Here is a 14,886-nt window from a genome sequence, read left to right as displayed (position 1 = left end):
AGTAATTTTTTTTCTACCACTGAAGAACTGGCTGTAAACGCACAGTAAGCATGTTGCCCCAGGTTTAATTTTTTTTTTTTTAGATTAGTTACATGCCATTACCAAATCCAAACTCAAGTGTACATACACCTACCATAGTTATTAGAGAAAGTTCACAGGGAAATGAAGATGATGGACTTGCTGGACCTCTTTCAACCTATGCAACCTTACCTGTTGGGATCTGAACAGAAGATGCCACCATATGTTGACCGTTCAACCTGGATGGCTCTGCAGCATCTCCCTGAACCTCGGACACACCACTGATACTCCGCTCCTGGGTTTCCTGTTGCTGGCCTTCACTTGTCCCCACTTCACTAGTTTTCAGGAGCAGGGACATCATCTGGGGTGATGACCTATTGGGTGTTTCATTTGCACTGGTTACCTTGCTCCAGTTGGGAGGTGAGGTGTTGCCTGAAGCAGTGCCCAACCCTCCAATCATTTCTGACACCCGATCAGGTAATGAAATAGTGATGGGCTCTGAAATGTTCATTGGCGGAGACTTAGTTGACTTCCTTCCTATCTTGGGTGAGAAAGCATGGACAACTTTCTCTGCAAAGGAGGATGGTTTGAAGGCTTTATCCTCAGAGGGGCTCATGTCTATGGAAAAGAAAGGACTTGTTAGCCTCTCTTGAAAGGGGGAGACTGACTCGGAGCTTGTGGCACTACCAGCAGTCTGATAGTGGCTTCCAGATTCCAGATCCTTTCTGACAGGGGTCTGTTTCTCTTTAAAACTGCCACTACCAACGGAGTCCAGCTGGGAAACACTACTATCAGGACCTTCAGACTCCATCTGAGGTGGGCTGCATTGAAAGGACATGGGGTCAAAGTCCAGGCTGGCCACACCAATGTCCGGTGGGCTAAGGTCAACCTCTTCTGGTAACTTGGGGGGCATCAGGGCAGGGATGTGAACCAGTCCTTCATCTCCATCACTTTCATTGTCATGGGGCAAGTTATCATAGGAATTGAAGTGGTTCATATCCTCCAGGAAGTCTCCGTTAAAAGAAGTAGAGAGTGCATCACTACTGGATCGGGGTCTTCGGGGACGGAACAATTTAGATTCACCTAGTATAAAATATACATCAATTATCCTTCTATTTAACTTTATTATAAAAATCTGAGTACATACTAACAGTTGTTTATTTACATTTTCAGACTAGAAACATCCCAGAGACGTGAGTCAAATTTAAAATTTCAATGTTCAATGTTATTTAGGTTGATCTGGCCAAAGCATTTGAAAACTGGTCAGGCTAACTACTACATTTAACTTCCAAAGTGTAACTAGATGGCTAAAATTGGTCAGTCAAATTTTCAATAATATGGCTGGGTGAGGAGTAGAAATTTAGATGGCCAGTGCTAATTTATTTAATAAAATTTGTGGTCTGCCAATCTAACAGCTTGTTCTTGACAGGTAACAACAAAACATAAAATAGTAACAATTACGCAAAAGAAAGAAAAGCATCCACTTCTATAATGCAGGTTGACTAATTTTGTGGGGTGGGGGTAGGGGTAGGCATATCTAGGCATTATCATAACATACCTAAACCTGGCTTGTCAATTGCTCCTCAATAAAAAGATAAAGCTCTCTGCCATCCTGTCTGTCTCATCCTCTAGTAAGTAAACTTCAAGAACCCCCCCCTGTCATTGCAAAAGTCTTCAGCCATCAAAAAAAAAAAAGCTAAGGTGTGCAGTTTATTTTTCACAAAACCGAATGTGGGCATGTCTTTTATGAATAACTACTTATAAGGTGATGCCTGTTCATTCATCCTACACCAAAAATGACTAGGGGAGAGTGCACATTAGCAATTAAAACAGTAATTTAATCTAAAATAATTATCTATGTAGTTTATTGAAATCTTGATATACCATACAATTTATTACATCACGGAAATTTTGACCAAGGATTCATTGTGGCTTACAATAAGATTCCTAAGATTTAACGTTCAGATACAGTAGGATTTCTTGAGTACAACTGAATGCTGATCATGCAAGTTATAAAGAGAAGTATGTCTAACACAGACATAATGATAGGTTATTCCATATTTTTGGACCTTGAAATTCAAAGGTGAAATCGAATAACTTTTTCCATTGAACTTGTTGAGGAGTGAGAAAGGGTAGATTGAAGCGCTATGTTGTTTTGGAGTTATAGAATGAACATGTAAACCTTAATATTAGTTATAAGTCCTTGTGAATTCTCTCCATATATGGCCTTATGGACCATGCAAGTGATCTTAAACTGAGTTCTACTTTTCATTGGCAACCAGTGTAGCTCTCTCAGTAGTGGACTTGCCCTCTCAAAGTGACAATCGAAAAATTAATCTAGCCACTGTATTCCGGAGCAGTTGTAATCTCTTATACTCTGCCTCTGTGATACCAGAATACAAAGAATTGCAGTAGTCTAAATAAGGGAGTAGAACAGCCTGAACAATTATCCTAAAACTACTCTGGCTTAAAACAGGTCTATATGTTCTTAACTGCCTTAGTCTGAAGAACAATTTTTTGTTTTTTAACCAAGGAATCAATCTGAGTTTCAAAGGTCAGGTAAGAAGAGTCCAGAATGACTCCCAGAACTTTTGATGTATTTTCAATCTTAAATTTTTCTCCTGTAAGTAACACAAAGGGGTCCTTTTACTGAGGCACATTAGCCATTTTAGCACGCGTCCATAAGATATAAAAGACACGTTATCATTTAGCACAAGCTAAAACGTCTAGTGTGCCTTAGTAAAAGGACCCCTAAGTCTGTATGTGGCGTTGAGTTGTAATCACCAAACCAAAATAGCTTGGGGTCTTCAGTTTATTAAGTTTGAGAAAGTTTGTCCGCATTCATTTACTCAAGTCTTCGATAATCATTGTTAAATACTATATTGTATATTCAAAAGATTCTTTGGCTAGACAGAAGGAGGAAAATATCATCTGCATAGGAAAATGTATGAACTTGGGAAATGGTAAATCTCTTACCCAAGGCTTTTAATTACATGATAAACAGTGAAGGGGAGAGCGGTGATCCTTAAGGTACTCCGCAGAAGGCATTTCAATTCAGTACCCCCCCAAAATTCACAGGGGTTGCGTTCCAGGAACCCCCGCAAATTTTGGAAAAACCGCAAATGCGGTTTTTCGCCTGTCAAAAGGCAGGGGAGGCAGGAGAGGTGAAGCACCAGTGGGTGAAGAAAATCACACGCGGTCTGCTCTGATTGCCTATTCCTGTAGTAAAGTCGGGCTACACCAATCAGGAGCTGCTTTGACATGCAGCTCCTGATTGGTGTAGCCCGACTTTACTACAGGAAGAGGCGGTTGGAGCAGACTGCGAATGAACGAGTCCACAATTCGCGAACTCACAGGGGAACACTGTATTGGGATTTTTTTATACAGTATGTCCTAATCCCTGGAATTCTGTATACATTTTAGTACCATTCCATATAATCCATGTTCACTCAGCTTTAGTATTGTATTTTATTTATTTTTAAAATTTCTTCCCCGCTTATTACCTAAGTGGGTTACAGTAGTAGTAGAGAGTGTTTAACTGCATCAAACATGGCTGAGGTACTGAACTGCAACAGAAGAGTCAGTTTTCCTTTGCTTAGGATTTCACAAGGCAGTTTACAATAATCACATAGCTTAAAAGAAAACAGAAAAGAACTACAATAAAAATAAAAAGACCAAATGCCTAGAAAATAAGTAACATAAACGATTACTTATGCAATGGTATAACCTATTTCCTAGCCAGCATTTAAGTGATTGGCTGACTATTTCTTATACCTCTCAGTACTGCAGCATTCCCATACACTCTGTTATGTTTTATACTTCTCCCTCTGTATTCGTGGTTTCAGCAATTGCGGTTTCGATTATTAACGGTTTTTAGCTTGCTGGCTCCTCCCCCAAAATTACATCAGCTTGCATAATGAAATCGTTGATTCCAAGCGTTTACAGAGAAAATTGCTGATTCCCAGCACTTTCTTCACCATGTTTTGCCTCTCCTTCAGGAACAGGCCAGAACTCCTACCATGTTATTCGCGGTTTCACCATATTCATGATGGTTTTTAATAGAAAACCGCAAATAACATATGAAAAAGTTATTCGCAGTTTTTCTTTATTTGCGGGTTTGTTAATGCCCTATCACAGCGAATACGGAGGGAGAAGTGTGCACAGTTTATTTTCCCAAAACAGGAAAAGGCCAAAGCCTTGTTCTTACCATCTATGGCATGAAGGGATGTAAGAGACTCTTCACTTTTAGCCGAGCGTAGGGTTCCAGTATCTCCTCTGCCACCTGTAGATGTAGAGATATCCCCAACCAAGAAAAAACAATTTAGTGCCTGATACAATGGATAGTTAAGCGAATTGGTATGTCACACTCCTTCTGTCTATCTTCAAATCCTGCCTCAAAAACATGTCTTAAATTTATCAGCCAATCTTCACTTTAAGTCCCTTCTAGTTTCCCATCATTGATCTCAGCTCTCTGTTTCCTTGTTTTATAAACTTTTCCAAAACACAAAGCAAAAACTGTTTAACTTCTCAAAAAGCTTGGAAAAATTATATTGGTAAAACACTTCTAGTAAATAAATGGTCCCTCTTTTGATTATATGGTACTACATCTTTGTTATCTTCTATCACTCAATCACTCTTCTTTATCCAAGATAGATCTCATTGGACCCCCCAATTAAATCTCTTAAAAGTAGAATTTCTGACAATGATCTCTTTTGATCATGTAACTATCATAAAGGGACACAAACACTGTAATGTTTATTCTTTCTGGTTAGACATTTGGTCCAAAATTTCAGCAATACTGGAGTTTAAAAGAAGAGTTATCTTTTAAGGATATTTAGAAATCTCATTCTCTGTCTGTATCTCTCTCAGATGAGATTACTTCTGGCAGAATTCTGTGCATGCGAGATAGTGGTTCACAAAAAGTTGGGTCTAAGCCGGCACAGGAAGAGGAAGTGACCCTGCAGTGCAGCAGTTCACTTCCTTCTCTGCTGTCCATGTCTGCACAGCATGTACAGAATTCTGTGTGTCCTGAGGAGGGTGAGGAATTCTGTACAAATTAATTCTGCCAGAAATAGAGGATGCTTCCTTATTCAATTTTTTAATTTCTATAGCATTGAAATTAATAATACAACACTGGAAAGATAACTCCAGGTCACTAATGCCTGGCAAAACCCCAAATACTAGCTACTGATCCCAGGGCACACAGTGCCTTCCTTTATCTCTTTCTGACTAACAGACTATGGACATTTCATCCTGTAAATTGTCCAAACCTTTCTTAAAACCAGCTACACTACCCGCTCTTACCACAACCTCTGGCAATGCTTTCCAGACCTTAACATTTATAGATTTTCCTATGCTAGAGGCATTCAACAATTTAAACTTTCCCTTCCTTCTAGGAAAGATATTAAAGGAGCCAAGAACTTCAGCCTTTCTTTGGCTTTTAAATTTTTTCAATTATGGAATGAACTCCCTTTAACTTTGAGATGCCCTCCTCGTCCTTTCCAATTCTTCCGCAAATCATTAAAAACTTTTTTATTTGCTAAACATTCGAAAATTAATTTCCTTGCAATTTTAGCATTGTTTTTAATTATTGTTAACCGAGTCGAGCTTCCTCTGGTTAATGACCCGGTATATAAAGCTAAGTTTTATTTTAGCTTAGTTCTCTGAGTGAAAAAATATTTCCTCCTATTGGTTTTAAATGTATTTCCCTGTAACTTCATTGAGTATCCCCTAGTCTTTTTGACTGTGTAAAAAATTGATCCACTTGTACCTGTTCTACACCACTCAGGATTTTGTAGACTTCAGTCAAATCTTCTCTCAGCCATCTTTTTTCCAAGCTGAATAGCCCTAAGCTCTTTAGTCTTTCCTCATACGAGAGGAGTTCCATCTCCTTTATTATCTTAGTCACTCTTCTTTGAACCTTTTCTAGTTCTGCTAAATCTTTTTTAGAGATAAGGCAACCAGAATTGAATGTGATACTCAAGGTGAGGTCATGTCATGGAGTAATACAGAGGAATTATAATATTCTTAGGGGTCCTTTTATCAAGCTGTGGTAGGGGTTTAACGCTCGTAATACTGTTAGTTTTTTAGCCGGCCGCGTGGGTTAGCGTGTGATGAAATGTCCGACGCGCTAACCCCGCTAGCGCGGCTTGATAAAAGGACCCCTTAGTCTTGTTAACCATCCCTATTTTAATCATTCCTAGCATCTTGTTTGCTTTTTTGGCCACGCTGTACATTTTTACAATTCCTGAAGCCACTTGTTTGTATTATCTGTGTATCTTATATGTATCTTTTCAGGTTGTCGCAAGCAAGCATGAGACTTGAGGTAAGAAGCTGGATTTTTGTATACAGCTGCAAACATTCAGCACTATAAATATTCTCACAAAACAGCAACAAAAACTTTACAGTATACTGAAATTATGAGTGCTGGCACAACTAAAACGGAATTAAGTGGAGAAGACAGCAACACTGCCAGACCTTTCACATTTAAGTCTCAGTGAGTTTCTTCACACACTTGGACAAATATATATTTTTTCTTTCTTTATTTTTTTTCTGACAATAAAGAGGTTTTACTAACCTGCCAATGCCAAGGATTTCATCTCAGAGGGTTCACTTGGGTTGCGCTGCAGCTTCCGCTTTGAGACGGATGATGACGATGAGGACTTGCCCAAGTTGAAGAAGGAGCGCCAATTGCCAACAGGAGATTTCTTGGCCTTATTAGGAGGTCTTTTTCTATAGAGCAGAAGGATGTCAAATGTTCTCCAGTTAAGCTAACATACCATCCAGTTAGCATATAGGGGTAATTCTTTAAAGGTCTGCCTAGAATTAGGCACCAAGAACATGTGTAGATGCCAGTATTCAAGTCACATTGATGACCATTTGCAGGCTATGCGTTATTCTGTATGTACATGTCAATATTTGATGGTGTGCACTTTGCAGGTAAGCAATCAAACAGGTTGATACAGGGGATACAGGTGGAGCTCATTTACATGATAAAATATTAAAATGCATGCATGCTCTGTGGCTGGTGTGATTATTACTAAAATAAAGGCGTGTGTATTACCTATTATGCTAGTATTCTATTAAAAAAAAAGGTAAGGATTTACTTTTCTTTAGAGAATAGGCTCTAAATAGGTATGTTCTTGGCGGCTAAAAATAAGCACCCCTTTATAGAATCCAGGGATGCTCAATGTCAGTTCTTGAGGGCTGCAACCCAGTCAGGTTTTCTAGATTTCCACAACGAATATATGCAAGAGATCTATTTGCGTACAACGGAGGTAGTGTATACAAATAGATCTCATGCATATTCATTGGGGAAATCCTGAAAATTGAGTAGCCCCTAGAACAAATCTTATATATCATCATTCACTTTACTTTATGTTCATCCTGAAAAAGGACTCAACGAAAAAGGCATCAGGTTTCTCACACAACAACTTTGCCCTTTCCACTAAAATGCCATCACAGGGTATCTATGCAAGAAGATTGTAGAGATGAGAGTCAAACATAGTGTAAGTGATTGTTTGAGCCCTGGGTAGTCAAATAAAAAACTAACACCCTCACCACAACAAATAATTTATGATACTACACGTTCCTCTATATTTTCAGTCATAGCCCCTCAATTATGGAACTCCATGCCTTCCCATCTCCGTGAAGAATCCTCTATGGACAGATTTAAATTGAATCTGAAGACCTTTTCTATTCAAGGATGCGCTTGATTATAGGCAACATTTTATCTTCATCTCTTCAATAAAAACGTAATCTTCTCTTTCCCTAGTGTATTAACTTTAAATGTCTTCCTCTCCTATTCAGAATTGTAGTTCTCCCCCTCAACCTCTTGTAATCAAATGTTCTGTCTGTAGTCCGTCCTGTCAGTCTTAAAGTTCGTTTTCCATTTTTTATAATTTTATTATTGTAAACCACCTAGAAGTTATTATTATAGGTGGTATAATAAATTTTAATACAACTTGAAACATCAGACCTGGCATCTAGGTTTTGCAACATGAATATACATGCAACTCTGTTGTGGCTTTGGAAAGCAGAAAGCATCAGCAGCAGGATCTTAACTCTTCCCTCCCCCCACCTAACTGCAACACCTCCGACACACAAACACACACACACACTCTCACCTCTACCTCCCTTCCCCCGGTCCCTGGCCTGGCATTAATCACAAATGTAAGAAATGGAGAATGGCTGCACATCAGGCCATAGACTCTTCCTCTGCTGCCCAGTACCAAATGTAAATTTGAATTGCATAGTTCAGATTTTGCATTGAGTGCCAAAGCAGCAGAAGAGAAAGATGCACCCCAATGTGCAGCTGCTCTGCTTTCCTTCCAATCAGATCTTCACTAGATGAGACTAGATGATCTTCACTAGACGAGGACTGCAGGGGGAAGAGGAAGAGAGAGTTGGGTATCTGTGTGCCAAAGGATGGACACGGTGGGGGTGGGGCGTCGAGAGCTGAGTGTCTGTGCATTGAGGGTGAGGAGAGAAAGAGAGACATGAGTGTGCGCGCCAGAGTGGGGAGGAATACAGCAGAAGGGAAGAATTCTGAGTCTCTGTGTGCTGGGTTGCAAGAACTGGGAAGGAATGTGCAGGTGGAAAATACAGAAAGCTGGCGAGACATGTAAAAATTCAGTAATGGAGGGGTGGTCACTATGGAGGTTGGGGGGGGACCCACAGGAATACATTATATATTGGATGGTGAACTTTGAAAGAGCACTATGACTATATGATGTGATTAGTGGGCTGGGGAAGTGATTAAGACCACATGTGCAATTTAATTCAATAACTGGCTATTATTTGGACTTAGCTGCCAATTATTGGCTGTAATTTGTGTTATTTGGGACCAATTTGCAATTGCACATTCAACTTCCATTAGTCGCTATTCTCTTAACTGCTCGTGCTAATTTCAGGGTTCACATCTGCAGAGGAAACGTTGATGTGGGAGGCTGCCTGGGTGGGTCAGAAGCATACCCAGGATTACTCCTTGCAGTTTACAGACTAATGTAGCAGTTGCATTCATAGATGCATATGAGGTACCTGTATTTACATCAGTCTTTCTGCTGGCATGTGGTGATGGTTAAATTTGCATGTGTAACTTATGCATATAACTGTCATTATAGAATTAGCACTGAGCACTTAGTTTCTGGATGCCGACATTTGGGCGTCCTTTACAGAATCTATCCCTAAACACTTTCATCAACAATGGGATGAATAAAAATGGTAGATATCATGGCAAACAAGGTATTGTTTATCTACAACTATATCTGTTCTGTAAACTTCAAAAAAAGGGGGGGGGGGCTTGTCCTCTCTTGAGTACATTTACCTTTCAGATGGAAAATCAATGACGGTATGAAACTTTCCTTGCAGTGCAGCGGGTCCTTCTCCCACTTCGATATATTTGCTGTCTGCCACCACAGGGGAGCTAATCTGGGCCTGGGTTCGTGCACGAGCCTCTTCTAACGTCAGCAGCTTGGTTGATGGGGAGGACACCAACAAGGACTTTGGTCTCACCAAGGAACCATGACCTGAGAAGGCAAATTCTCCAGATTAAATGTTACTTATACTTTGTTGTGATCCATTTTGAGCTAAATTAGGAAAAGGGGAATATACTGTAAAAATAAAGTACTGTACTAAGTTAATGAGTAACACAGAGAATGTTTACTGTGATGGTATAAGTCAATTTTGAAAGGCATATGCAAATCTTTTTAAATCATTTTTACTGGGCTGAACAGTTAAAATTTAGGGGCCCTTTTATGAAACTGCAGTAAAATGGCGCCTTAGCATGCTAAGCCAATTTTTTTCACGCATGAGTAAAATGGTTGCTTTTTGCATTGTTTAAATTAATGGCACACACCAATTTTCCCATGAGCATGTATATGGACATTCAGTGGAGGACGGGCTGGGGAGGGCTTCGATGACTGGGATGGTTAAGATGGGCTGGAGTGAGCTTTGATGGAGACTCCAGTAGACAGAACCGAAGCACACTACCAGGCAGGGCTCTGGTCTTTCTGGCCCAGAAATATCTAAGAGAAGGGACCCTTTCAATTAAATGATTACTTTATGGAGCATGTATGGTTGGGCAGACTGGATGGACCATTCAGGTCTTTATCTGCCGTCATTTACTATGTGGCCATTAGCGCAAGAGCCTCTGCTGCCACCTATTTTGTAGGTGATAAGGCCTCACACACTAATCATGCGCTAATCAGTTAGCAAGTGGCACTAACCAATTAACATAGAACACGCTCAACCTGTCCCCAGAAGTAAAAAATCGAATTCATTTTTTAGCATGTGGGAAGTGGGTGTCAGTCATAAAATTACTGTAGAAAGCCCTAGAGCTCCCCCACGGCAAGGTCTTTTTTTTCGCAGTTGTAAGCACCATTAGGGCTTACCACAGCTTAGTAAAACATAGAAACATAGAAACATAGAAATAGACGGCAGATAAGGGCCCACGGCCCATCTAGTCTGCCCACCTTAATGTCCCTCCCCTACTTTTGCCCTGTGAATAGATCCCATGTGCCGATCCCATTTGGCCTTAAAATCAGGCACGCTGCTGGCCTCAATCACCTGTAGTGGAAGACTATTCCAGCGATCAACCACTCTTTCAGTGAAAAAGAATTTCCTGGTGTCACCTCGTAGTTTCCCGCCCCTGATTTTCAACGGATGCCCTCTTGTTGTCGTGGGACCCTTGAAAAAGAAGATATCTTCCTCCGCCTCGATGCGGCCCGTAAGATACTTGAACGTCTCGATCATGTCCCCCCTCTCTCTGCGCTCCTCGAGCGAGTATAGCTGTAATTTGTCAAGCCGTTTTTCGTATGGTAGATCCTTGAGTCCCGAGACCATCCGGGTGGCCATTCTTTGCACCGACTCCAGTCTCAGCACATCCTTGCGATAATGCGGCCTCCAGAATTGTACACAGTATTCCAGGTGGGGCCTCACCATGGATCTATACAATGGCATAATGACTTCCGCCTTACGACTGACGAAACCCCTTCGTATGCAGCCCATGATTTGTCTTGCCTTGGACGAAGCCTGCTCCACTTGATTGGCAGACTTCATGTCCTCACTGACGATTACCCCCAAGTCTCGTTCTGCTACCGTTTTTGCTAGAATCTCGCCATTAAGGGTATAAGACTTGCATGGATTCTGGCTGCCCAGGTGCATAACTTTGCATTTTTTGGCATTGAAGTTGAGTTGCCATGTCCTAGACCATCGCTCCAGTAGGAGTAGGTCGTGCATCATGTTGTCGGGCACTGAATCTTCGTCTGTTGTGCATTTGCCCACTACATTACTCAGTTTGGCGTCATCGGCGAATAATGTTATTTTACCTCGAAGCCCTTCTGCCAAGTCTCTTATAAAGATGTTGAATAGGATTGGGCCCAAGACTGAGCCCTGTGGTACTCCACTAATCACCTCCGTCATTTCGGAGGGGGTGCCGTTCACCACCACCCTTTGGAGCCTACCTCCAAGCCAGCTCCCAACCCATTTCGTCAATGTGTTACCTAATCCTATAGAACTCATCTTGCTCAGTAACCTGCGGTGTGGTACGCTATCGAATGCTTTGCTAAAGTCCAGGTACACGATGTCCAGGGACTCCCCTATATCCAGCTTCCCCGTTACCCAGTCAAAGAAGCTGATCAGGTTGGATTGGCAGGATCTCCCCTTAGTAAATCCATGTTGTCGGGGATCCCGTAGATTCTCCTCATCCAGGATCTTATCTAATTGGTGTTTGATTAGAGTTTCCATTAGTTTGCTCACTATCGATGTTAGACTCACTGGTCTGTAGTTTGCTGTCTCCATCTTTGAGCCTTTCTTGTGGAGTGGAATGACGTTAGCCGTCCTCCAGTCCAACGGGACGCTGCCTGTACTAAGGGAGAGGTTGAAGAGCGCGGACAGTGGCTCCGCCAAGACATCACTCAGCTCCCTAAGCACCCTGGGGTGGAGGTTGTCCGGCCCCATTGCTTTGTTAACCTTGAGCTTTGACAGCTCACCGTAGACACTGCTGGGCGTAAACTCAAAGTTACTAAACGGGTCAACTGAGCCAACCCTTGTCTGTAGCTTTGGGCCGAGCCCTGGCGCTTCTCGGGTGAAGACTGAGCAGAAGTATTCATTTAATAGTTGGGCTTTTTCCGAATCCTTTTCCACATAGTCTCCATCTGGTTTCCTAAGACGTACAATCCCGCCTGAGTTTTTTCTTCTATCACTGATATACCTGAAGAAGGATTTATCTCCCTTCTGGATGTTCTTTGCTAGAGACTCCTCCATGAGGAATTTAGCCTCCCTGACTGCTGTTTTGATGGCTTTTGATTTGGCCAGGTAGTCTGCTCTAGAGTCCTGCTTCCCTGATTGTTTGTAAGAGATGAATGCTTTTTTCTTCTCCTTGATCAGGTCTGAGATCTCCACAGTAAACCACTGTGGCTTATTGTTCCTTCGCCGTTTACTTACTGATTTTACATAGCGGTTTGTTGCTTCTTGTATGGTTGCTTTCAAAGTCGACCACATGTCTTCCACGTTATCGGTTTCTTCTTGGCTTTGTAGCGCCTGGTGAACGAAGTCTCCCATTTCTTTGAAATTTGTGTCCTTGAATTTGAGGACTTTGGTTAGTGTAGTAGATTTAGTGAAACCTTTCCTGATATTGAACCATACCATGTTGTGGTCACTGGAGGCCAATGTGTCGCCCACCGAGACCTCTGTGACACTCTCTCCATTGGTAAGTATCAGGTCCAGTATTGCCTGATCCCTTGTCGGTTCCAACACCAGTTGCCTGAGGCTTGCTCCTTTCATAGAGTTTAATAGCCTCCTGCTGCTGCCGGAAGCAGAGGTAAGTGTAACCCAATCCACATCAGGCATGTTGAAGTCACCTAGCAATACTGTGTCCCCACGCAAGGTGATATTTTCTATATCTTCGATTATTTCCATATCCAGGTCATCTTGTTGTCTTGGGGGTCTGTAAATTACGCCAAGATACAAGCATTTGTCCTTCCCTCTGGCCAAATTAACCCAAAGGGATTCCCCAGTATACTGGACATCTGAGATTCTCGTGACTTTAATGTCATCTTTAGTATATAATGCTACACCCCCTCCCTTCCTACCCTCTCTGTCCCTTTAGTCACCCTTTAGTCACCTAAATTTCACTAGGCATTAAACTTTAGCCAACCAAGTTCTGGGCAGAATTGGGGGGGGGGCGCAAGGATGGAATGGATGAGAAAGTTAGGAAGCTGGCACTGATTTTCAGTGCTAATTGCTAAGCTTGGCCAGCCAGCAGATCTAAACATGGCTAAGACGGCTTTTCAACCCTTCCTGGCCATCCAGATCTCCCTGTTACACATTTTGATTCCTTCTACCAGGTCCCATTGCTTGAAATGACATCTCAGACTCCCTCCTCAGCCCTGAACTCCCTTCTATCTAGTTCACTGATTTCCAAATTGTCATTAGGCACTTACTACTAACAGATTCATAATGTGCAAAAGAGAAGTTACCAAAAATCTAACAGTCTTAATTAATTTAAATTTGGCTCAGGCCTTTTTTCAGTAGTACAGTAGGAATACTAGTTTAGCCATGCCAAGAGAAACACAAAGATGTTAGGATATGAAAGGGCTACAGAGGTGTTTCCCCTGATTTTAAGGGATATGGGTGGTTGTGGTGGTGATGGTGCCACTGTGAGGAGGGCAACGGAGGAACAACAAAAGGTATCCACTAGATCAGTGGTTTTCAAACCTGTCCTAGGGGACCACCAACCAGTCAGATTTTCAGGATACCTTTAATGAATTCTCATGAGACAGATTTTTTTTTTTTTTTAAATTTAATGCATTTACAATATCATTAAGATATCAAGGAAAAAAAGGGTTTTCATACAAATTTTCAATACAACAAATAATTACAAAAACAATCCTTTACAAGCCCACTAGAGGGGAAACATATTGCTTATATCAACTAAGTTTTAAGGAAAAGAAAAGGAAATGGGTTGAGTTCCAATGAACCCAAATCATTCCCAACTGAATTAGGACATTTAAACATTCCTACCCTGATTCCTCATCAATAAATGAAAAAAGGAAAAGAAAAATAAAGAACATCACTTCTGTTCACGTGCTACCAAAAATTGTTGCAATTGAATGGGATCCCACAAAACGAATTCAGTATCTTGTATCTTAACTATACATTTACAAGGAAACTTCAGATAAAATGATGCCTCAAGTGCCAGTACTCTTGCTCTCAATTTCAGAAATTCTTTTCTTCTAAACTGGGTAGCTCTTGAGACATCAGGAAACATACTGACCAAGTCCCCACAGAACTTGGTCAGTCTATTTTTAAAGTAAAGTTTCATTAACACATAACTTGGTCAGTCTATTTTTAAAGTAAAGTTTCATTCTCATGAGACAGATTTGCATGCCTGACACCTCCATTATATGCAACTCTCTCTCATGCATACCCAGTTTAGATGGTGAAGCAGGACATTTGAGTTAAAAAAAAAACCCCAAACAAAAACATTTAAATCCTTCATCCTGAAAACTGCTGTACAGCTCCTAGCCCCATCAAATTAGGAAAAAAATGGGAATTACCATAGAGCATACCTGCACCATCACGAATGACGGAGCTGAGCTTGGGACTGAAGAGCATGTCCACATGATTGAGAATGAATTCCACCACCACTGACTGTATTCGCACTTCCATGAAAGCAGCAGTTCCACTAAAGCAGGCTGATTCTATCTGCTTTGATCTAAACGACAAGAAAGAAACCAGAAATGAATCAATCATTAAATCGCATACAATGCTACCTTAGAGATGATTTTTTTTTTATCCATTTAGAATTCAAAACCAAATGAAACTGTGCTAAATAGAACCGTTTACTGTTAGCTAACATCCCTCTTT

The 14,886-nt window shown here is 41.2% G+C and overlaps 1 protein-coding gene across 9 annotated transcripts in view; it reads right to left on the bottom strand.

The window, feature by feature from the left end:
• ARHGAP32 (Rho GTPase activating protein 32) overlaps positions 1 to 14,886 on the bottom strand; it is a 786,874-nt gene that overhangs the window by 14,727 nt on the left and 757,261 nt on the right. For 8 of the 9 annotated variants that reach the window (XM_033918046.1, XM_033918043.1, XM_033918048.1 and 5 more), the window contains 5 exons: positions 14,577 to 14,734; positions 9,344 to 9,545; positions 6,596 to 6,750; positions 4,226 to 4,300; positions 211 to 1,101 (listed from right to left, as the gene is read on the bottom strand). In XM_033918046.1, coding sequence (XP_033773937.1) covers positions 211 to 1,101; positions 4,226 to 4,300; positions 6,596 to 6,750; positions 9,344 to 9,545; positions 14,577 to 14,734 — 1,481 coding nt within the window. The remainder of the gene's footprint in view (positions 1 to 210; positions 1,102 to 4,225; positions 4,301 to 6,595; positions 6,751 to 9,343; positions 9,546 to 14,576; positions 14,735 to 14,886) is intronic. The other variant, XM_033918042.1, reaches the window with a different exon arrangement.

Source organism: Geotrypetes seraphini, chromosome 13 (genome assembly GCF_902459505.1).
Source record: "Geotrypetes seraphini chromosome 13, aGeoSer1.1, whole genome shotgun sequence".
NCBI lineage: Eukaryota > Metazoa > Chordata > Amphibia > Gymnophiona > Dermophiidae > Geotrypetes > Geotrypetes seraphini.
Note: the sequence above shows the minus strand (reverse complement) of the source record. Positions and strands in the feature narration are given on the sequence as shown.